The sequence below is a fragment of the Narcine bancroftii genome, chromosome 5 (assembly GCF_036971445.1).
Source record: "Narcine bancroftii isolate sNarBan1 chromosome 5, sNarBan1.hap1, whole genome shotgun sequence".
Lineage (NCBI taxonomy): Eukaryota > Metazoa > Chordata > Chondrichthyes > Torpediniformes > Narcinidae > Narcine > Narcine bancroftii.
This window is the reverse complement of record NC_091473.1, coordinates 80,061,759-80,086,616: the sequence shown is the minus strand read 5'-3', so window position 1 is coordinate 80,086,616 and position 24,858 is coordinate 80,061,759. Positions and strand designations below refer to the sequence as shown.

General features: G+C 42.0%; 1 protein-coding gene across 9 annotated transcripts in view; it reads right to left on the bottom strand.

The window, feature by feature from the left end:
• The window catches only part of LOC138763585 (UDP-N-acetylglucosamine transporter-like), a 78,842-nt gene that overhangs the window by 36,767 nt on the left and 17,217 nt on the right, over nt 1-24,858 (bottom strand). For 8 of the 9 annotated variants that reach the window (XR_011357671.1, XM_069937990.1, XM_069937987.1 and 5 more), the window contains 4 exons: nt 19,797-20,001; nt 17,000-17,154; nt 16,145-16,267; nt 4,568-4,739 (listed from right to left, as the gene is read on the bottom strand). Coding sequence is in view for 8 of the 9 variants with exons in the window: in XM_069937990.1 (XP_069794091.1) it covers nt 4,568-4,739; nt 16,145-16,267; nt 17,000-17,154; nt 19,797-19,983 (637 nt within the window). In the remaining variant the exon portion in view is untranslated. The remainder of the gene's footprint in view (nt 1-4,567; nt 4,740-16,144; nt 16,268-16,999; nt 17,155-19,796; nt 20,002-24,858) is intronic. The other variant, XM_069937992.1, reaches the window with a different exon arrangement.

Below are 24,858 nucleotides of genomic sequence, written 5' to 3'. Positions count from 1 at the left end.
ACCCAGGATGGCAGTCAGGAGGATCGAGACGGTGAACCTCCATGCGAAATTCTGTTGGCCGATCTGGAAGTGGACTGTCTTGTCTCCATATGTCTGGATTGCCGTTGCGTTGGCTGCACGGAGGGGAGGTCCACGAGGTCGGTTCCTGGATTCGATGGCCGTGGCCTGTATGATGCTGATCTGGGCTCCAGTCCCGCAGGTAGAGAAGGCTGTGTCCTTGGCCAGCCGCCACAGCCATTAACATCAGTCAGCCTGGTCGTTTCCCTGGAATGAGCAGGGCTGACGACACTTCCGAGCCTTGGCTCCCCAGCACTGGTGGTAGGAGCAGATGACTGAAGCGGATGCTCTGGCCTTGGTTATGCTCTTGGGGGCCCCTGCAGGGGCCGGGTGCTCTACCGCAGCGCTTGGTGCAGGCTTGGCGTGGTGTGCCTCGTGACCTGCTGAACCATTGAGCCCTCCGAGAATCGTGCGAGCCATAGCTCTGGGCCTTCTGGGTGACCTTCCTCGGGTCAGTGAAGCTCTCCTGAACCAGCAGTGTGCAGATGTCCCTGGACACATGTTCGAGGAAGATGCACTCGAAAAGTGGGCAGTTGGTGTGTTCACCCATGAGCACGAGCATCTCATCCATCAGTTCCATCGGGAACCTGTCCCCCACGGCGTCGAGGTGCAGCACCCGAGCAGCACGTTGGTGTATGGATAGTCCGAGGGACCCGGTAAGCACTCACTCGTACTTGTCCTCGGCGGATGGGTGCTGAACAAAGTGCAGCATGCATCTGGCGGTGGCCTGGTCCAGGGAAGCGACCACATGGTAGAATTTGGTTGTGTCGGACAAAATCTGGCCGAGGTGAAACTGGGCCTCCTCGTGGCTGAACCAGGTCTCTGGCTCCTGAACCCAGAATTCAGGCAGTTTCACAGCTATAGCGCTGATCCCAGGATCGTTCAAGATGGGTTCAAAGACGTTTGAACCAGTCGGGGGTCACCAATTGTAGCAGCGGCTACACTGCTCCTGCAATAACATGCATCCAGACGGGTTGAGCTCAGTGAGCAGACTGGTTTATTGCAGGCTGCTGGACTGCACTTATACTCCCAGCCTGGACCTGGCTGAGAACTGCACTGGAGGGCGCTGATGTCACCTGGGCGTCACGTGGTCCCCAAACGTGGGTTTCTGAGCTCTGAGCTAGAAGGAAGGGAAACCCCTGATGGCACCATTTTGTCTGGCTCTCCTGCCGCGTGGCTTACAAGCGGGGCCAGTTCAACTGCCTTGTGGTGAGCCACCACAATGTCTTAATATTTTAAGGTGTTTAACTTCTACACATTTATGCAAATATATTCCATGGTCTTGGAGAGACGCCATTTCATCTTTACCATGCATGATATGAACAATAAATAAAGGTGACTTGACACGAAGCTGAAACAGAGAATGAAAATGATAGATGGATTAACATCATGGTTAGAAACAGGGGAGGCAACAAATAGAATTTGGAGGGACAGATGGAGATACATTATCATCCACGCATCTGAATGAACGAAGATTTAAGTGTTTAATTCTCATTTCTGATGCATCAACAAAACAGCCTTGTTGTATTCCAACATAACATGAATAGAACATTGCAGCTCATCAACTTTAATTGCCATTAAGAAAGGGAGAATCTCATCTTTGACCTATATATTTTACTTTTCATGATTATTCATGTTTAAAGATCCTTAGCATTCAACAATAGGACATTCAATCAATTGCATCAGTGCTGGTCTCTAAATGAGCTATCTTATTCATCATCATTCAGGTGCTTTGCTGTTCAGCATGTCTCTCCCTTCATTACTGACATCCTATTAATTCCCATTAAAAGGTTCAGTTGTCAGAAAGCAGTTATATTAATAATTGTTAGTTTACAATTATTGAAGATCAAAAATGGTAGACAATTTATACTGGGTATATCCAGGAGAGATAGGTGAAACTCCATAGGAACATCGCGATGGTTAAAGAAGGGATAAATTGATCTGTAACAATACTCATTTGTTATATCCACAGTATGCCCAAGTAATTTCACTGCTGATTTTTTATATTTTATAATAGCAGTGAGGACTTATGATAATTCACAAGACTGTGCACTCAGTTCCTTACTCATTACTGTGTGGCGAAACACACAGTCCTCCCCATATGCCATTGATACAAGAATGAATTTGTTCAGATATAAATGTTAAACTGCTCTAATTTAATCTACAAATTTACTGTCATAAACCAGATCTCAAACTAAGGAGTCTCAGAAGGACAGGTATCCTGAACCAGAGCCAAGTATCACGATAACAACCCACGGAAAGAAGCTATTTCTCAGCTTGGTGGTACTGGCTCTGATTCTTCTGTATCTCTTTTCTAACGAAAGCTGCTGAAAGGTGCTGTGTGCAGGGTGGAAGGAGCCCGCAACAATTTTGCACACCCTCTTCAGACAACAATCTCGGTGGATCACATCAATGGAGTGGAGGGAGAACCTAGTGATCCTCTCTGTTGTTCTTATGCTCCTGTAGATTGACCTCTGATCCAATTCTCTACAGCAACTGTACCACGCTGTGATGCAGCTAGTCAGGAAGCTCTCGATAGAGCTCATGTAGAAAATTAACATGATGGTGGCCAGTAACTTTGCCCGGTTCAGTCTTCTCAGGAAGTGCAGCCATTGTTGTGCATTCCTGAAAAGTGAGAGGATGTTGTGTGTCCAGGATAAGTCACTTATTAAGTGGACTCAAGAAACTTGGTGCTCCCTAGTCTCTCCACCACCTGAGGTGCTCCAGTGTTCAGCGTAATGGTGCTGAACATTTTGCTGTCAACCCGGACAGACTGTGGTCCTTCCATTATTCAGTCAAGAATCCAGTTTCAGAGAGGGGTAAATGTCACCAATAACCTATCCTGATCCATCCAAATCAACACTTTTCTTTCTTTGGCTTGGCTTCGCGGACGAAGATTTATGTCCACATCAGCTGCAGGCTCGTTTGTGGCTGACAAGTCCGATGCGGGACAGGCAGACACGGTTGCAGCGAAAAATTGGTGGGTTGGGGTTGGGTTTTTCCTCCTTTGCCTTTTGTCAGTGAGGTGGGCTCTGCGGTCTTCTTCAAAGGAGGTTGCTGCCCGCCGAACTGTGAGGCGCCAAGATGCACGGTTTGAGGCGATATCAGCCCACTGGCGGTGGTCAATGTGGCAGGCACCAAGAGATTTCTTTAGGCAGTCCTTGTACCTTTTCTTTGGTGCACCTCTGTCACGGTGGCCAGTGGAGAGCTCGCCATATAAACACGATCTTGGGAAGGCGATGGTCCTCCATTCTGGAGACGTGACCCACCCAGCGCAGCTGGATCTTCAGCAGCGTGGACTCGATGCTGTCGGCCTCTGCCATCTCTAGTACTTCGACGTTAGGGATGAAAGCGCTCCAATGAATGTTGAGGATGGAGCGGAGACAACGCTGGTGGAAGCGTTCTAGGAGCCGTAGGTGATGCCGGTAGAGGACCCATGATTCGGAGCCGAACAGGAGTGTGGGTATGACAACGGCTCTGTATACGCTTATCTTTGTGAGGTTTTTCAGTTGGTTGTTTTTCCAGACTCTTTTGTGTAGTCTTCCAAAGGCGCTATTTGCCTTGGCGAGTCTGTTGTCTATCTCGTTGTCGATCCTTGCATCTGATGAAATGGTGCAGTCGAGATAGGTAAACTGGTTGACCGTTTTGAGTTTTGTGTGCCCGATGGAGATGTGGGGGGGCTGGTAGTCATGGTGGGGAGCTGGCTGATGGAGGACCTCAGTTTTCTTCAGGCTGACTTCCAGGCCAAACATTTTGGCAGTTGCCGCAAAACCGGACGTCAAGCGCTGAAGAGCTGGCTCTGAATGGGCAACTAAAGCGGCATCGTCTGTAAAGAGTAGTTCACGGACAAGTTTCTCTTGTGTCTTGGTGTGAGCTTGCAGGCGCCTCAGATTGAAGAGACTGCCATCTGTGCGGTACCGGATGTAAACAGCGTCTTCATTGTTGAGGTCAACACTACAACCAAATAAATGCACACTTGACTCTCTAAGAAGCCCAAGGATATTCAACACATCTCCGAGGTCCCTTACCTTCTTCAGATGTACTATTATAAAGTATCCTGTCCTGATGCATTACAGCTTGGTACTGGAACAGCACTGGTCATGACTTCAAGAAACTGCAGAGTTGTGAATGCAGTATAGGCCACCAAGCTCCTCTCCATCTATTCTATTTTCTCTTCTTCCTTCCAAGGGGCAGATGATACACAAAGTTGGAAACATGATCCTTCAGATTCAAGAGTAGTTTGTTTCCTGCTCTTAATTCCGTTGCACTGTTTTAACTGTACCTTTCTCAATACGCTGCATTTTTGTAACAGTAAACCTTGCACTCTTTGACTTACACCCTGCACTTTTGTTTTCCTATTACACTACCTACTGTTCTTGCACATGAGTCGACTTGCCAGGATAGTTCACAAAAGAAAGCTTTTCACTGCATCTTGGAGCATGTGACAATAAACAATTCAGCTCAATAATTATAATTAGTGAAAAAAACAAAATTGAGCCATTTTACTCACCTAATTGAATGTTTCTAATCCAAACTGATTGTTTTGTCCCTTTCAATATTTTCTCAAAATAAACTCCTGCAAATCCACTCGAAAAACAAGCACTGAGCACTGATATTAATCCTACAAATTGAGAACCTGCAGAGATCTCTTTCTTCAGTTCCTCTGAAGTGTCTGTTGGCCACTAAAATAGAAAAAAAAACATTTTTGTTAAAATGAGTATGAACTGATGATTCAAAAATGAAGCCTAAATTTGTAAAAGTGAAAAAGACCACATACTAACATAGTCAAATCAATCTGGCTGGCACCAGTGATTCCTGAGGGAACTAATTGTGTTCAGCTGGCACCAAGGAAACCTGGGACATTCACTATGACAGATGCAAATACATCAATCATTTCACTCTGCCACTGGTCTCCACAGCCTGAAGCAAGATCAAAATCTCCATTCATTTGAATTAGATTCCCAACCTTGCAGATGGGAGAGGTCAGTAAGGCAAGTTTAATTAGATTTACTTAACTTACTATTTTAATTATTTTGTTTTGTTAATTTCTTGTTTTTCAAATGTAAAAAACTATTTAAATATCTCTCAATAGCAAAAATATTTGATAAACTATTACAATACCTTGAAATTTTTTGACTGACAGGCTCTGCCTCAAGCCTTGCTATGCATGGAAGGTTTTCCAGAAACCCTAGTGGAAAAACCTCAAGCAGCATGCAGTGAGATCTGTTCTACACTCAGTCCTCCCCATATGCCATTGATACAAGAATGAATTTGTTCAGATATAAATGTTAAAATGAGAGGTCATTCACTGCTTTGACCTAGATGGATATATCCATTGGAATGGGTTATAAAGATTTGAGATGCAGCATATAAAGTATTCTGTTCCATCTGCCCCTTGGAAGAAGAAGAGAAAATGACTAGGATAGGATGGGTCATTTAATATTTTGGCATCTTTCCCAAGAGGGAGGTATAGACAGAGTAGATGGAGGGGAGCTTGGTTTGTGTGTTGGCCTGTGGTGCATTTACAACTCTCTGCAGTTTATTGAAGACATGGGCAGAGCCGTTCCAAAACCAATCAGCCCTTTGTTTAATTTACCCATATTAGCATATTTAAGATATTAAATTGATTGATCAGATGATTAAAAACAAACCAAAAATATTTCTGTGAAGAATTAATTAGATCTTCTTACAATTTCAACTATAGTCACTGAATGGATAAAAATGATTTAGAAAGAAGGTAAAATTTTATTTACATGTTAGCAGAGGTTCAGGAAAATACTTCAAGAAGATAAAGCCCAAGTTCCTAAATACACAAAACACAATTCAACACAAGTATAAAAGTGCCATCTCAGCAGGACTTAAGCAAATATACTGGTAAATGGTGATCATTCTTAAACAAGGAAATGCCAACAATATTTGTTTGAAGAAATTCCAGTGGCCAGAGCCTCTTAGACTCTGGGATAAAACTGGGAGTTAAAGAGGCACAGCAATGGAGAGAAGTGCAACGAGCCCAGAGGACCCCAAAACCCAGCAGCAATAGATATTCTTCAAGACAAGTGGTTACTTAAACAAAAGTTGCTTTTCATTACTTTAAACATGAAAACAGAATCACACTTTAACTTATCACTATTAACTTAACTAACTTAACTCAACCCCTTTCTAATTCTAAGCGCACGTGTATGTAATGTGTGTAAGTTTAGAAAAGTTCTTTGATTCACAGTCCAATCTCACTTCTCATTCCTCCAAGTTCACTGGTTGCAGGCAACTCTTATACTGTTCACAGAATTTAACATTTATAAAGTTCACCAGGCTCTGGTGCTTTGGTAAATGGTTACCGCTCAGGAAGGTTCTTGTCAGTTTTCAGTTGTTCCACAACTGATGTACTTCCATCAGCCACTCCAGTGTCTTGCTGATGAAACTTGCCCCTTCAGGGTTCTCCAGATGATAACCTCTTTCTTTCAGGTCACGACAGAGTTCCTTTTTGTTATTCCAAGTGAAACATTAGACAGCCAGTCCTCTCCTCTTGCATGAACCACAAGGCTTTGACCAGGCCATCTTCCAAAAAGCTTTGTACACGGTTGACCTGTTCCAATCCCAGCTACCTCTGCTGGCTGCAACACTGTACAAATGATCTCTGTGTCTCTCTCTCTCTCTGAGAGAAAGCCTGTTTGACTCTCTCTGCTTGCAAAACCACATGATCCTCTTACAAGCAAGCTCTCTTCCAGACAGCAGCAGCTCCAACATGCTTTTTCATCTGTTGCCTTTTGCAAACAACAATCCATTGGTGAAGTCTCTTGAGCACTCCTCAAAGCTCTTGCAAAAGCTGTTGGGGCCTCGATATGTCTAGCATTAGCAGAGCTCCAGTATTTCAAATAAGATCTGTTTTAAAGTGTTTGTATGTGACCTACTTTCCCAATTTATCTCCCAAAAACACATATAGATATATATCTATATATGTATATATCTATATCTATATACTCTGTCACAGAAGAGGGCACCAAATACAAAAAAATGTGGAATCATAATTCATGACAATTGCAGCTGAAGGTTGTCAAAGTCTTGGAGAAGATACAAAGATTTTGATAGCATTATTTGGGATGAGGAATTAAACAAGAAAGTTTGCAGATGCTGGGGTCAAGTGCAGTACACAAGTGTTCTGGAGAAACTCAGCAGGTCATTCAGCATCCATAGAAAGTATAAGGTAACCAACATTTCAGGTCTGGGCCCTTTGTCAGGTACAAGCAAAAACAGACAGATATCATACAGGGAACCAAATGAGATTGGGTGACCACTTTGCAAATCACACGTATAAGTCTAAGTTTCCAGTTGCCAAATACTAATTCCTGATCCCAATATGATCTTTGCTTTTGGCCTTCCTTGCTCTTCCAAGCTCATGAAACAATGCATTTCTAAAGTGGAACACAAATTCCCTTATTCTCATTCCTTCTTTAACATGCTCCTTGAAACCGACCTGACCAAGCTATGAAAAACAATGCTGGAAAAACTCAACAGATCTGAGAGCATCAATGAAGAAAGGAAAACCACAGTTAACATTTCAGTGGATAATCTTAGCTGATAAATAAAAAAATTCCTTCTTTAGCTGTTTTTGTTTTTTTATGTTTTACCCGGCTTGGGTATCTACTCTAAAATAGCATAATGTGACTCACAAATTTGATTTGATAATAATAAAATAGACAATAGGTGCTGGAGTAGGCCAATTGGCCCTTTGAGCCAGCACCGCCATTTATCGGATCATGGCTGATCTTTCCCTTTCAATAACCAATCCAGCCTTATCCTCATAGCCCTTAACTCCCCTGCCAACAACTCTCTCTTAAATCTATCCAACGAATCCACCCCCACTACCCTCTGTGGCAATACATTCCACAGACCCACAACTCTCCGGGTAAAAAAAAATTCTCCTAATTTCTGTGTTAAATGGCCTTCCCTGTATTCTTAAAATATGCCCTCTAGTCCTAGTCCCTCCCATCATGGGAACATGTGCTCTGATTTCACCCTGTCAAGTCCTTTGATAATCCTAAATACCTCAATCATGTCTCCCCTCATCCTTATAAACTCCATCGCATATAATCCAAGTCTTTCTTCTTTCTTTTTCTTCTTTGGCTTGGCTTCGTGGACGAAGATTTATGGAGGGGTAAATGTCCACGTCAGCTGCAGGCTCATTTGTGGCTGACAAGTCCGATGCGGGACAGGCAGACACGGTTGAAGAGGTTGCAAGGGAAAATTGGTTGGTTGGGGTTGGGTGTTGGGTTTTTCCTCCTTTGTCTTTTGTCAGTGAAGTGGGCTCTGCTGTCTTCTTCAAAGGAGGTTGCTGCCTGCCGAACTGTGAGGCGCCAAGATGCACGGTTTGAGGCGATATCAGCCCACTGGCGGTGGTCAATGTGGCAGGCACCAAGAGATTTCTTTAGGCAGTCCTTGTACCTTTTCTTTGGTGCATCTCTGTCACGGTGGCCAGTGGAGAGCTCGCCATATAACACGATCTTGGGAAGGCGATGGTCCTCCATTCTGGAGACGTGACCCACCCAGCGCAGATGGATCTTCAGCAGCGTGGATTCGATGCTGTCGGCCTCTGCCATCTCGAGTACTTCGATGTTGGAGATGAAGTCGCTCCAATGAATGTTGAGGATGGAGCGGAGACAACGCTGGTGGAAGCGTTCTAGGAGCCATAGGTGATGCCGGTAGAGGACCCATGATTCGGAGCCGAACAGGAGTGTGGGTATGACAACGACTCTGTATACGCTAATCTTTGTGAGGTTTTTCAGTTGGTTGTTTTTCCAGACTCTTTTGTGTAGTCTTCCAAAGGCGCTATTTGCCTTGGCGAGTCTGTTGTCTATCTCGTTGTCGATCCTTGCATCCGATGAAATGGACAACCAAGTCTTTCTAACCTATCCACGTACGTCAATCCTGCCATCCCGGGAACTAACCTTGTAACCTGCACTGCACTCCCTCTATAGTAAGTATGTCCTTTCTTAAATATGGGGACCAGAACTGGACGCAATACTCCAGGTGAGGTCTAACCAGGGCCCTGTGCAACTGCAGAAGGGCTTCTCTACTCCTATACTCTAATCCCCTCTTTATGAAAGCCAACATATAGTTTGCCTTCTTCACCGCTTGCTGAACCTGCAAGCTAGTTTTCAATGACTGGTGAACAAGTACACCCAGATCCCTTTGCATTACCTCACTCCCTAGCTTAACTCCATTTAAAATAATATTCTGTTCTCTTGTTTCTGCCTCCAAAATGGACCTCGCATTTACTCACATTAAACTTCATCTGCCATTTCTCCGCCCACTCCCCTAACCTGTCCAAGTCCCGCTCCTCGCATTTTACAGTACCACCCAGTTTAGTGTCATCTGCGAATTTGCATATGTAGTTATTAATCCCCTCATCCAAATCATTTACATAAATGATAAACAACTAAGGGCCCAAGACTGACTCCTGCAGGACCCCACTCGCCACATTCTGACATCCAGAAAATGACCCGTTTATCCCAACCCCTTGTTTCCTACTTCTCAACCAACTATCTATCCATGACAGCACCCTACCCCCAATACCATGCTCCTTGATTTTGCTAACTAGCTTCCTGTGTGGGACTTTATCGAAGGCCTTCTGGAAGTCCAAGTACACCATATCCACTGGCTCTCCCGAGTCCACCCTCCTTGTTACGTCCTCAAAATATTCCAGGAGATTAGTCAAGTAAGATTTTCCTTTAAGGAACCCATGCTGACTAGCACCTATAGTATTATTGCTTCCTAAGTTTCTGCTATTTCTCCTTTAATGATGAATTCCAATATCTTCCCCTCCACTTACGTCAGACTGACCGGTCTATAATTTCCCATATTTTCTCTCCCTCCCTTCTTAAAAAGTGGTACAACATCAGCAACTCTCCAGACTGCAGGCATTTCCCCCGAATCTAAAGAACTTTGGAAAATGTCAACTAGTGCTTCCACAATTTCCGGAGCAACCTCTCTAAGCTCCCTGGGATGCAGCCCATCAGGCCCAGGGGGCTGATCAGGCCTCAGTTCTAACAATTTGCTCACAACCACCTGCTTCTGGATCTGAATATCCATCAAATTTTCTGTTTCCTTAGGTAATTTCACCAAGTCCCTAGATACTGCTTGACCCCTATCCTTTATCTGATCATAACTTGATCACCTCCTTGGTGAAAATAGATGCAAAGTAATTGTTAAATTCCTCAGCCATCTCCATGTCCCCATTGATAATTTCACATTTCTCCATTTTTAAGGGCCCAATTTTGGCCCTAACCAATTTCTTCCTTTTAACATAACTGAAGAAGCTTTTGCTATCCCATTTTATATTACTTGTCAATTTACCCTGGTACTTCAATTTCCCCTCCTGAATTTCTTTGTTTCTCTCTGTTGTTTTTAAAGGCTTCCCAATCCTCTAATCCCCACTCTACTTTGCCATCTTATAATTATTTCTTTTGGACCTGATACTACACTTGATTTCCTTTGTCAACCACAGCTGCCATTTGCTCTTCTTAGAGCCTTTCCTCCTCTTTGGGATGAATACATTCTGAATCCTGTGAAAAATGTCTAGAAATACCTACCATTTTTGCCCAGTTGTCCTCCCAGCTAGAATGTCCTTCTATTTTATTTTGGCTAGCTCCTCCCTCATAGCTGTATAGTCACCCTTATTTAGCTGTAGCACTGATGTTTCTGACTTCCTTTTCTTCTCCCTTTCCATTTGCAGATTAAAAGTAATCATACTATGGTCACCATTACCTAATGGTACCCCTACCTCAAGGTCCCTTATTAACTCCACGTCGTTGCCCAGTATCAAGTCCAGAAATGACTTCCCCCTGGTAGGTTCCGTCACAAGCTGCTCCAAGAATGCATGCCAGAGACATTCAATAAACTCACTCTCTAGCTTTCCCACACCTACTTGATTTTCCAAGTCCACTTGCAAGTTGAAGTCACCCATAATTACTGTATCACTACCACCCTGACATGCCATTTTTAATTCTTTATTTATACTGATTCCCACATCTGAGCCACTGTTCAGAGGTCTGTATATGAACCCCATTATGGTTCTTTTGCCTTTGCAATTTTTCAACTCTATCCAAACAGACCCAACTCCACCTGATTCAATGTCTTTCCATCACCTGAATTTCATTCTTCACCAACAGAGTCACCCCACCTCCTCTACCTAACTTTCTGTCTTTTTGATAGGACGTATACCCTGAAACATTAATTTCCCAATCCTGCAGCCATGTCTCCGTTACTCTGATAACCTCCAATGTCCATTTGTGCCTCAAGCTCATCCATTTTATTCCTTATCCTCCATGCATTCATATACAATACCTTGAAACTGTACCACCCTGCTTTCCAATTTGCTGCCTGACACCCTCTCTGAAACTCTCCCACCCTCTTTGCTCCCTCCGGCTTTGAGATTTCACAGTCTATTGGAATTACCCCTATGTTCTCCTTCCTATCCATTTTACTATCAGTCTGGTTCCCCTCCCCCTGCTAATTCAGTTTAAAACATATCCAACAGCATTATTAAACCTTGAAATTGAAAAAAATTGTTTTCTTTCACATTTTGAGCTAATTTATTTTTCTCTACATAAATTCTGTAGGATTGAATTTTATTCAAATTTTTGGTAGTGACTTGTGATTTTCCGTTACCCAAACAGTTGTAACATGGAGGTTACCTGTGCCCAAGTTCAAACAAAACAATGGGAAGCTGGAGGGACTTGGTAGGTCAAGCAGCATCAGTATTTTGGATCAGGATCCTTTTTTGAGCCCTGACCAAAAACTTTGATTGATATTCCCCTTCATGGGTACCCCCTGACCTACTGAGTCCCACCAGCTTCACACTGTTTGCTCAAGATTTCAACAACTGTTCTTAGTCTTTCTAGCAAAATGAACAAGAAATCTCAGGGTTGTTGGGGATGTTATGCATGTACTCTGACAATAAATCTGAATCATATGCTGACAACCTAATCATAACAGCTGACTATAAAGATCAGTATGATACTGCCCTAACATTATAGATTTACATTCAGTGTAAACCTGTAATTAACTGAGTTTACCAAATGCTTCAGTTTTATCATTCTAATGCTAAGATCCCAAGAAAGGCAATTTTACATTCTGCAGGTGACCCAACATCAAGATACCAAGGGACACTCGAGCTTATGTTGATATATTGACAATACCTCCAGAATATTGAAGTTTGGAACAGATGGGCAAAGGTCATAGCAAGAATTTTTGTTCCCAAGGATGTGGCATGGCATAAGTCCATATAATATCACCCAAACTCATTGGATAGTAATGATATGCAACTTTCCTGCTGCGCAAACAGTCAGCCACAAAAGAAATGAAAACCAGAGCAAAGCCAAGAAGATTTGAAGGCACCAACTCGTTTCCATCCACAGAAACTAAAGGTTGGGGGGGTGTGGCAAGATGGCGTAAGGAATAGACGTGCCTTCCAGTCCTCTCCTGACTCTTTGGTGTTGTTTTGTCTTTAAATGCCCGTTAAAATCTTTTCAAGGTTAGATATAGTTAGAGCTGTTAAACTAGTTTCCAATGGTACAATTGTTGAAAAAAAGCAAGAAAAAACGGCAACAGAGTGTTAAGAAATTACATTTTCCGAAGATATCAGAGCCTACTTGTTTACAAGAAGCCAGGACTCAGCGTGGAATGGATCCAGGAGGAGAAGCACAGGAATCAGCAGCGGAGCTCCGTTATTTGCCGGTAGGGCTCTTTAAAAATGGCGCCCGGCAGCCCTTAGAACAAAGGGCTAGCCAGGTGCGTGTATTTCAGTCAATGCCCGCTATGAGCGCTGTCACAGAGCCTTTGACAGCTGAAACAGCTGGGAAGCCGCCAGCTGAAGGCTTGCAGTTAAAGGGATGTCCACTGACTGATGTAGTGGTGGTGCTGCGAAGTGCACCACCTGAAATGAAGATTCCTATAGACCTCGATGCGTCGGAGATGCTTGACAGAATATGGCTTGGGGATAACCCTCGCCATCAACCTCCAAATATTACTGGGGAGGTTATGGCAGGGGTTTCTACACGAAGTCACACTGCAAGAAAAGCAGTTAAATTAAGGGGGGGAATACAAGACCTTTTGGCTATTCAGAAACAACTGGACCCTACTGTGTCTGAATCTACTTCAGTGGATAAGTTTCTTAAGAATCTTGAATCTAAGTTAACTGCTATATTGAAAGAATTTGTTAAAGCTTTAGATCAACTTGATTCTAAACGTAATACCTTGGTGGATATTAATACTCAACAGATGGCTGATTATGGAGCTTTTAAGCTTAAAACGAGTGAAAGACTTGATTTTTGTGACCAAGGTTTAGTTGAGGTACAAGATCAATTACAAGGTGTCAATAAAACAATTGAAACTTTACAAAGTCAGAATAAAAATTTAATGAAAAAGGTTGATTATTTGGAGAATCAATCCAGACGGAATAACATAAAAATTGGTGGTTTACCAGAAGATATGGAAGGATCAGATCCAAGAAAATTCTTTACTGAGTGGATTCCACAAGTATTAGGACAAGATAAGTTCCCGGAAGGCTTAATACTGGAACGTGCACATAGAGCTTTGAGAAGAAAGCCTTCTTTTGGACAAAAGCCACGACCTGTTTTGGTTCGTTGTTTAAATTATTATGACAGAGAGACAATTTTGCGTGTGGCCATAAGAAGTGCACAACAAAGATCTCCCTTGATGGTTCAGAATAATCGTGTTTTTTTTAATCCGGATTTGAGTCAAGAAGTTATGTCTCAATGACGTGAATTTAATTCTGTGAAAGAAGTGTTGTGGAAAAAAGGTTATAAAGCAACATTTAGATATCCTGCGGTACTGAAGATTTTTCAAGATGGTTACCAATCAAATTTTTTTGATGATCCTAAGGAAGCTATGGATTTTGCTCAATCGTTACCAATTATACAATTTCAGGAAAGACGTAGTCCTCCGCAGAATTCCAAGGAGAAATGGAAATAATAGTGGTCGAAGTGATAAAGTTGATTAAAAAATACTAAAAAGAATTTTTTTTTTCTTTTTGAGAAAATTTTAAATAATGATGATAGTTGATGTGAAACGTGAGTTGGGAGAGGGAGCTGGGTGGGCACTATTTTCCAGAAGTCATCAGCTACGTGTGAGTTATCTCACACCCGATATTGTGTGGGAGTTACCGCAATGAGCGGTTGACCCAGGAGGAGGTAGCAGTTGCCTCCTGCCTGTTTTTTTTTCTTATTAATTTTTGGATTGAGGAGTGAAGGTTTTTTTTTATTTTTAAATTTTTTTTTATATTTTTTTGTAGTTTTAGGAGGGGATAAGGGGAGGGAGTGTTTTTCTTTTCTTTCTCTTTTTTTTCTTTTTCCTTTTTTTGTGTGTTCTTTTAAGTAATGTTTAAATTTAAATTTGTTTTTTTTTAATACTTACGGTTTTAATAATTTTATTAAGTATAAGAAAGTATTTGCTTGTTTAAAAAATTAAAAGTTGTGGTTTTTTTTGTAAAGTTTATTTAGTAGATAAGGAATATTTGAAATTTAAATCTGAATGGGATGGATAAGCTTTTTATTTTTTATTTAACTTCAAGGTGAAAGGAGTGGTAATTCTGGTGTAAATTATTTTATTATCTTATTTACAGAACAAAGGGAATAATGGTGAAAGTTATAAATTGAATTGTACATTTCTTAATAAGGCTTGAATTTTGTTTGTTGTTCATGCTCCATTTGTTGAAGATATAGTTTTTGTTGTAGATGTGTTTTTATTATTTGGATATGTGAATTTTAAAGTAATGATTGGGGATATTTAAATGTGGTATTGGGGCTTTTATTGGATAAGTATTCAAGAGCAAAAGGGAAAAATGGTGGAAGAGTACTAAAATTGAATTGTACAATGCTTAATGAGGTTTGGATTTTGTTTTAAGATGGTGGTTTATGTGACTAATATGATGATAGATGTGAAGTTAGTTGATATTTGGTGAAGGTTTATTTTATAGAGAAAGTTTTTTTTAATCTTTTTTTCTCATGCTACAATTCTTTTTTAAGAATTGATTATTGTTTAATGTTTTTGTTTTTTTTGTAAGTGGGTTTTTTTCTCTTACATATATTACTAATCTTATTAATCCTTCACTCTTTATTGTGGGGGGGGGAAGGAGGGGAGTTGGATTAATTTGAGTCAGTTTATTAATGTTGTGTAATAATTATTGGGGGGGTATAGTTTGTTTAGATTACTGATGTTGTATTGTAATTTCATTATTTCATTTTTAAATTTTTTAAAATGTAATCTTATATCTTATTCATGTTATAAAATCTTAAATAAAGTTAAAAAAAAAGAAACTAAAGGTTGAAAAAATCTTTAACTTGGAGTATTCTATTATGCATAATCCCTTTCAAATTGCCAGGTGAAATGGGGATAACCGGGCAATTTGCCTAGCTAGCACCCCAGTTACATGGCAGCTAGAAAGGGTCTGACCCAGTCAACCCCATCGGAAACCAACCGTGTCCCTGACCTACCTCAGAGGTAGTCAGGGAACCCAGTTAAACTAACCTAGGTCTCGTCCACGACCGATTTGAAAATGAAAATGGCCAACCCACTTATTCTGATGACATCAGCACTTGTTTGCATGCATCACCGGGCAGCCAGCATCAGAACATCTGGCAGTATTTCCAGTGTATACGTGACGCATCATTGTGGGGGCGGGATTTAATGGGTAGATCCCCTTGAAATTTAAAAGGTTTTCCAGCATCTTTGCCCAGTAATCACACCTGGATCCCAGGAGGGCTAGTCAGGTGCTGCAGTTTAAAAGAGGCGAGTGGCTTAATTGACCCAGCAAGAGTAAGCTTGAAACTAAGAATACAGTTCTTCATAAAATTAGCATATCCACAGTATCTATGGGTAAGGGACAAATTCAGTAAATTGCATATCTGAATATCTTTTAAATTAATATGCAAAATAAAATGCAAAGCTTTAGATGAAAATGAAACAAATCTCTTGAAACTTGAATTGTTGTGTAATGTTCATATTTCCAAATTAAACTTTTAGAATTAGTTATAAATTTTCTTCTGAAACCTTTTGATCTCATTATACACACCTGAACAAGTGCAACTCCAGCCATTAATGTCAAGAGTGAGAGCCATTGATAAACACTCAAATTTTTTCCAAGCATAGTCACAGAAAAGAAAGCTGTGGTGAGGACCTTAAGCTGGTAAGTAACCTGCATGAAAAAAAATTAGAACAAATTTACTGACAGATGTATTTAAAAATTCAATTGACTCTCATGTTCATTTTTCAATTATTTTTCCATTGCTTTGAGCCCTGAAAAACAAATATATAAAATTCAATTTTAAAATGTTTAATTTTTTTAAAACTTAGACATACAGTACGGTAACAGGCCCTTTTGGTGCATGAGCCCGTGCCACCCAATTAACCTACAACCCATGGTATGTTTTTTGAACAGTGGGAGAAGCCCCCAGGAAAAACCCCTCGCAGACACAGGGAGAACCTACAAACTCCTTACAGACAGTGCAGGATTCAAACACCAATCCCAATTGCTGGCACTGTAGCAGTGTTCTGCCAACTGCTGCGATAACCGTGCCACCCAACTCTATATACCTACTTTGTCGATGTATCATTCCCAAAACCTTCAATTTCAATCACAAATATAGATATCAACCTTTTAAAAAATTTAATTGGCACAGTACAAAACATTTTTGCATCAAGTCTACTCTGCATATACTGAATAAAGCATAATTACAATGGATTCATGTCAACATTTCAGTAGTTTTATTTGTATGCAAATCACTCTGTGGTTTCACCACACAACTTCCTCAGGCATTACAACCTCAGCTTTCTCCAGCTTTTCCAATTTTGCACTCGTTCATCCCCAGATTTTAAACAATTGGAGAAAATTTGAAACACCTGTAAATAAAGGGAATTAATATTGTACCTGATAAGTTGCTGCATCCAAATTGGATAGTGCTACATATAGAAGGTTATTCTGAAGGGTGTAAATTCCAGATGGAATGGCAAGTTTTAATGTCTCCATTGGCTTCTTAATAATTTCATCTTGTAATACTCTATTTAATACATCAAGACTATAACCTAAAAGAGAGCAGTACAAAATTAGCCTTGATTATACTGAGACATGGTAGTAGTGTGCGTGCGAGCGCAGTGAGAAGAACTGAGACAGCAGGCTGTGAGCTTGTCAAGCACAACTAGTTTACTTCGAGTTTCGCGCTGCAGCCTTTTAGGTCCTCTGGAGTCTGCCGCTTATGTCTGGAACTCATGTCATGCTGATGTAAGTGGATACATGTACTTCTGTTCCATACCGGAAGAGAAGGACCCGCAACCCCATCTTTGCCACGTTTTCTCTGCTGATCGCATGTAACAAGCAGAGCCGGTTTGCCGCTACAAATATGTGTGCTGCCACACAACCCTCTCCCAACAACCAGCGCCGGTGGTCTCACTGCGCGTTGTGGGTGAAGTCTCCTGCTTCAGTGGCCAACCCCTGCGTATTGGCGTGGGGATCACCGGTTTGAGGGGGTTAGGGTGAAAAGTTCTTTTCCCCCAATGTCAAGCATGAAAGTGGGCATTTCTGTGAAGTACTTTGTAGGGTCCCTCATGGGGAAGACCCTCATGAGGTGGCCTGTGTCCGCCCCTGTGCACGAACACATAGTCACAGGTGTCTAGGTAAGTGGGGTAAACTGGGGGGGGGTGGGGTGGCAGTGGCAGCGTCATGATGGCAGTGGTGGTGCGAGTGATCCCAGTTTGTCCCTCAATCTTTCCAGTATGATGGCAGTGCCGCTGTCCTGGCCTGGTGGTGAAGGCAGGAATTGGCCTGGGACTGCTAGTGGTTCACCATAGACCAACTCAGCTGAGGAGGCTTGCAGGCCGAGCTTTGATGCTGAGCGGATTTTAAGGAGGACCCATGGCAGTTCGTCCACCCAATTTCGCCTCTCTAGTCTTGCCATCAGTGGCGACTTAAGATGGTGGTGAAAGTGCTCGACTAATCCATTGGACTGCGGATGGTAGGCGGTGGTGTGGTGTAGCTGGATGCCCAGGAGTTTGGAGAGTTCGTTCCAAAGGGTGAAAGTGAATTGGGGGCGCAGAATGGAGAGATAGCTAGCAAGAAGGCAGCTGTATTGGCTGTTGGAAGTCTCCACAGTGGTAAGCTGGGTGGCTGGTTCGTTGGACGTGCTGAGGGGTACTGTCTGGAAGGTCTCTGCAGGACCAATTGCCTACCCTGGAGGTCTATCACTAGGCAGTGTGTCCACAAGAAATCTGTTCCCAGAAGTGGTTTGTCCACAGATGCTAGTAAATGACCAATTGAAAGTGGTCTCACCGAAATGTACAGGGATGCGCCTTTTGCCTGAAGTTTTAATAGTGGTGCTGTTAGCTGCATGCAGGGTGGGGCCACAGGGTCCTGTGCATGTCTTGAGTGATGAAGGGGGTTGACACTTATCTCCGCACCTGTGTCAACAAGGAATCTGCAGCCTGAGCTCCCGTCCCAGATGTTGTTGAGTAGGCTGTTTGGCTGCCCCTGCCGTTTCCCTGAAGTGAGCACAGTTGGTGGTACATGTGAGCTCCTGCACCCCATCTTTGGTGGTAGAAGCACCACTTTGGGTCAGGCTTCTCAGTTTGTGGGCAGGGCGGTTCTGGCTCACATGTTGGACTGGTCATGGGCGTTGAGTGTTTGGAACGGAAAAAGACGCCTGCCCATGTCATGACCTTACGTGGGTTGCTTAAGTCCGCATCGGCCAGCAGTGTAAGTGTGTAAATGTACTTCCGGTCTGCACCAGAAGAGAAGGACCTGTGATGCCATCTTTGCCGTAGCTGCTCCACTGATCGCGTGTAACAAGTGGAGCAGGTACGCCGCTACAAATATGTGCGCCGCCATAACATACATATTTTGAAACAGCTTTCAAACTGTAGTTTACTAAATATTGTAAGGTACAAATGCTATTAGTAGTAAAGAGGGAAATGAGAAGAAAAGCATGTATGACATTATGTTCTATTCCATCATGCTGGTTACAATCTCTGCTTGATGCTATCTTCAGAAAAAGGGTTCAGAAGCTGGAAGTTCAAGTTAAAGAACAGTTTTTCCCCCAACAGCCACCAGGCTCTTGACCCTTCACATACTACTCTATTCATACACTACTCCCTCAGGACAATTGAAACACCATTTTTTCCCCCCCTCTCTTGCAGCAGCTGCAACTATGAACACTTATTATCTTATATATATATATTTCTCATTCCATTTTTGGGTCATTTAATATATGCTATTAGAGCTTAAAAAACAAAAGTACCCATTTGGCTGCAGTAAGTAATAATTCTGGTGTATATAATATACTTAAGTATATGACAATAAACTCATCATCATCTGTTTAAGGAACATGATAAAATATATTACAATTTTTTTCTCCATGGGGTGGATGGAATGCCAAATTAGCATAGTCTAAATGTTTTTTTCTTCAATTTACATATTGAAACATAGTGAATGAAGCGGACAAGTGTTGTGTTTGAAGGTTGCTTCTTGACCAACATTTGCAATTCATAGGGAACTCAGGTTTCCTATTTAATATGATCTCCATTGATCTCAATTGATTCATAGTACACCCATACACTTCCACTAAAGGCACATTTGCATTTACAAACATCATTCCATTGATTTATCTTATTCGCAATGGTTAATAAAATAATTATTGCAATTTTAAACAAGAAAGAATTCTAAATAGTATACATACTAGAATCCTTAAAAGTTAATAGAAGACATGCTGCAATCTTCATCAGCTCAGCAATGACCACTGCAGTTGATGCTAGGTAGCGAGGTCCTTCTTCCTTGAAAGTACGTGAATAACGCATGGTCAATACAAGACTGGTTGTCTGAAATATTAAAACTGCCAGTGAAATGTATTTCAAATTGAACTCCATTTTTTAGCTCTTACTTTCCTGCAAAGTTAAAGAGAAACATTGAATTACATTGTGATTATATTTAAATTAATTAAAGACTTTCTAAAGTCTTTAGATGCCTTCATTAAGAGTCAGGAAATAAACAGGAAAGAGCAGATTCCCAATAACGTTAGAGCAGCTAAGGAAGGGAATTTAGTTAACTATGTTCCTCTTTTCAATTTCAGTGCAGAGGCAGCTGTGAATGGTTTGATATTTGGCTGGGCATCTCCCACTTCAAATTTACACCCTTAGTCATAGATTTAGGGAGGGAATACAGCAAGTCTAACAGACAAAGCACTATGATTGAAAAATTTGCCCAATTAGCAGTTAAGGGCTAAATCCTGTTGTTTATCAGTGTTTTAATGCTTCTTCTACTGTACAATTTTCAAATTTCCAGTTCACTGAATACATTCTTTAGTGAGATTGCAGTTTATCAAATGATTATCAAGTTGTTAGAATAGTTGGATAACAATAAAAAGAAAAATATAGGAAACATTGAAGCCAGGCACAAACTATGGAGAGAGAAATAACTAATATTTCAGGTTAATGACTTTTCATCCATTACTTTACTGTTTTATCTTTAATAATCGTGTTATAAATGGATGAAAAATAAGTTTGTAAGACAACATTATTTTCCTGATGCATTTGGTGGTAAGTTAATATAAAGCTCATTTTTAAATTAATATTTTCTAAAGGAGTTCTTTCAATGCAGCTCATGCCATCATTAAAACCAACCTGCACTCCAATTAATATATTCACCTCCAGCAGCCAACACAGTAAAATACATATCCCACCCCAGTCACACTTTCTTCTTTTGCCCTCAGTCAGGCAGAAAATCTGGAATCCTCCAGATTCATGGGCAATTTCTTTCCTCCTGTTACCAGATTCTTGAACAGACCTCCCATAATTAAAAGATGATTATTAACACAATTCGCTGCACTGTTTGCTGTGATACTAGCACCTTTGCTGTTGTTTTATTTTGTCACCAACTCCTGCGCTGTTGTTGAACTGAGGTACCAGCTCCTGCGCCGTTGTTGAATTGAGGTACCAGCCCCTGCGCCGTTGTTGAATTGAGGTACCAGCCCCTGTGCCGTTGTTGAATTGAGATACCAGCCCCTGCACAGTTGTTGAATTGAGGTACCAGCCCCTGCGCTGTGGTTTTACTTATTTTTTTTTAAACCAAAAATAGACTTCATTCACAATAAATTATTTACAAAAAGAAATCAGTTCAAAGTCTCTTCCCACTCTTAGTTTCTTATCTATATATTTCCATCACTGTATATTGTTACATTCATTTCTATTTACAGCATTGCCTCACCCACTATGGCACTGTCATTACTCCACCTTCTGCTATTTAGGAGGCTTCCTTCAGACTCAGCCACCTAATGCCTGGTAACAGAAGGACTCTAGACTGTGGCCCTTCCCCATAGTGCTCTTGCATTGGCTGCATCAAGCCTCAGTGTGTTCCTCAGCATGTACTCCTGTAGCCTGGAATGTTCCAGTTGGCAACCTTCCCTCACTGACATCTCCACGTGGTGAAAGACCAACATGTTTCCAGCAGTCCAAAGTTGAAGGTCTTCCAGTAGTTCTGAATGTCTGATTCGATGTGTGTCTCTGGGAACACCCCATAAATCAGAGTACTCTGTCATGCTGCTGCTGGGCATGAACTGTGATTAGGTTCCTTATATCCTTCTATACCCTTTCTTAGCAAATCTGCATTCTGCAAAGTGGTGGCTGACTGTCTCCACTCCATTGCAGTCATCTTAGGGATCATGTGCATTGTGAGTGATAGATCAGTTGAACAGGAAGGATGTTGCAAGGAGAGCTCCTCTCACTACCAGTCAGGCAAAGTCCTAAAGCTTGTTGGTGAGCATGGAGATGACCTGGGCAATTTACTCAAGGAACCACCTCACAATGTCCATCGAGTTCTCGTATCTAGGTGTCTGCAGGACATTCGTGCTGACTACTGCCAGTTGAACTTGTGGTTTGTTTGGAAAATCTTTCCCACAAAGGATAGGTGGTGTGGCAAAGTGCCATCATAAGTTGGTTCCATGCATAGCCTGATGCAGCTACACACGAAGGTGGACATCAGAATTAGGGCTATATTGGGCATGCCCTTGCCCCCATTGCTTTGCAACTTGTAGATGGTGATTCTTTGGACTCTTTCCATTTTGGATCTCACCTCCAACCACCTCAATTGCTCCAAACCAGATCCCCAAGACCTTCAGGTAGTCAGTTCTGACTGTGAAGGGGAAGGTGGACCAATTGGGAGTTGGGCCAGTTACTGAAGAGCATTGCCTCACTTTTCTTTCGGTTAACTTGGCACCTGATGCAGTCTCATAATTGGCCTAAGATGCAGATCAATCTGTGGACTGATCGTGAGTCTGAACAGAAGACAACAATGTCATCAATGTACGGGGAGGCCTTGACCTGAGTGCCTCCACTGATTGGCAGCATCACTCCTCTTATGCCCTTGTCCTTTCTAATGGATTCAGCAAAGGGCTCTAAGCAGCACCCAAATAAGATGAGAGAGTAGGGAACCCTGCTTGACTTGATGGAGAATCTACCCATTTCTCACCCATTGATTTGGGCTGTGGCATGGATGTCCATGTCAAGCAGTTTAATCCAATTCCGGATTCCCTCTCAAAGTCAGTTTTGGAGAGCATTTCCATCATGTACGTATGCGATATTTGGTTGAAAGCCTTCTCCTGGTCTAAGCTGACTAGGCAGGGGTCCACATCCCTCTCCTGCACGTAGGTAATGGTATCCCTGAACAACGCAAGGCTGTCATACATTTTCCTATCCATAACCATGCAGGTTTTGTCTGGGTGTATCACATGCCCCAGTGCAGACTTGGCCCTATTGGCGATGGCCCTGTACAACATTTAACAATGATATGGGTGTCCAATTCTTGATATCCTCCTTCTCTCCCTTCTGTTTGAAGATGAGGGTGATGATACCTTCCTCAAGGATTCTGAGATGCTGCCTGCCAGAAGTATAGCATTCTATACTTCTAGCAGGTCCAGGCCCATCAAGAACCACATCCATGTACAGCTCAGCCAATAGACCATCGTGTCCGTGAGTTTTACTTGACCTAGAGTAATGGATGTAGTCTGTCAGCTTCCACAGGGTAAATGGCTGGTCCAGACATTCCCACTTGCTATTTTCTAAGACCTTGTGTTGTAGTTCAGCATGAAAGGTTCTTGAGATCCTCTGTATGCTCATCTGCAAATATGTGACTGTTCCATCCTCTTCCTTAAGGCTATGAATCACAGAGGTCCCTCTGTTAACCTTTTGGAAGAAGTATGATCACGTCTCATTCTGCTCCACTGTGCAGACTCTTGATTGGAAGATGATCTTGGAGGACTCTGAAGAGAATAAGCCGGCTTGTTGGCTCTTCACCTCCTGGGAGTTCCACTCTCATATCCACTCCTCTTGACTACATTGTGCTGTTGTTTTATTGTGGCACCAGCCCCTGCACTGTTGTTTTATTGTGCTATCAGCCCATGCTTGTGCTGAATTGTGGCACCAGCCCCTGCACTATGTTGAATTATAACTCTAGCTCGCCCCAGCACAATTACTTTAAAACAGATCTTATTTGAAATACTGGAGCTCTGCTAATGCCAAACGTATCGGCTCCACAGCTTTTGCAAGAGCTTTGGAGAGTGCCCAAGAGACTTCACTAATGGATTGTTGTTTACAAAAAGACAACAGATTGTCAGAGCTGCTTCTGTCTGAAGCTGTTCTAGGATGTTCATGTGGTTTGGCAAGCAGAGAGAGAGATCACTTCTACAGTGTGTCAGCCAGCAATAGCAGCTGGAACTGGAACAGGAAAAGCTGACAAGCTTGTGGAAAACCCCATTTGGAAGATAGGTTCTTTGTTCATCATGGTCAAAGCCCTTGTGGTTCATGCAAGAGGAGAGGACTGGCTGTCTAATGTTTCATTTGGAAAAAGAGAAACCAAAAGGAACTCTCTGGTGATCTGAAAGAAAGAGGTCATCATCTGGAGAACCCTGAAGGGAGCAAATTTCGTCAGCAAGACACTGAGGTGGCTGGGTGTCCATCGTATTACAAATCTCTCCCTGAAAACCAATAAGAACCTTCTGACCGGTAACCATTTACCTTTCAAGCACCAAAGCCTGGTGAACTTTATAAATGTTAAATTCTGTGCACAGTGTAAGAATTGCCTGAACTTGGAGGAATGAAAAGTGAGATTGGACTGTGAACCAAATAACTTTTCTGAACTTACACAGACATTACATACACGTGTGCTTAGAATTAGAAGGGGTTAGGTTAAGTAAGTCAATAGTGATAAGTTAAAGTTTGATTCTATTTTCATGTTTAAAGATAATTAAAAGCAACTTTTGTTTAAGTAACCATTTGTCTTGGTGAATATCTATTGCTGCTGAGTTTTGGGGTCTTCTGGGCTTGTAACAGTACTATCTGTTGAGCTGTGCACAGGTTCACTTCCCTAGATAGCATGAAAAACAGTTTTCCCACTGTATCATAGTAGACATGCCAATAAACTATTTGGTATGGATTGAGGAAATTGACCAACTTATGAATGGTATGGCTGCAGTAATTTCTGCAACTCTTGAATGATCTACTGATCTCTGACAAAACTTTTTTCTGGTTCTGTCACCATCAGGAAATCAGTGCTATCCAGCAAATTTGAGAAGGAACATTCTTTTACTAAAAGTCTTGCATGAACCACAAGGACTTTGACCAGGCTGAACTAAGCACTCACAACCCATCTTCCAAATGGGATTTTTCCACAAGCTTTCCAGCTTGTCAGGAGTCACGAGATGGAGTAGTGGCTGGTCAGGTGGAAACAGCCCTCTCCAGAGAAAAGCAAAA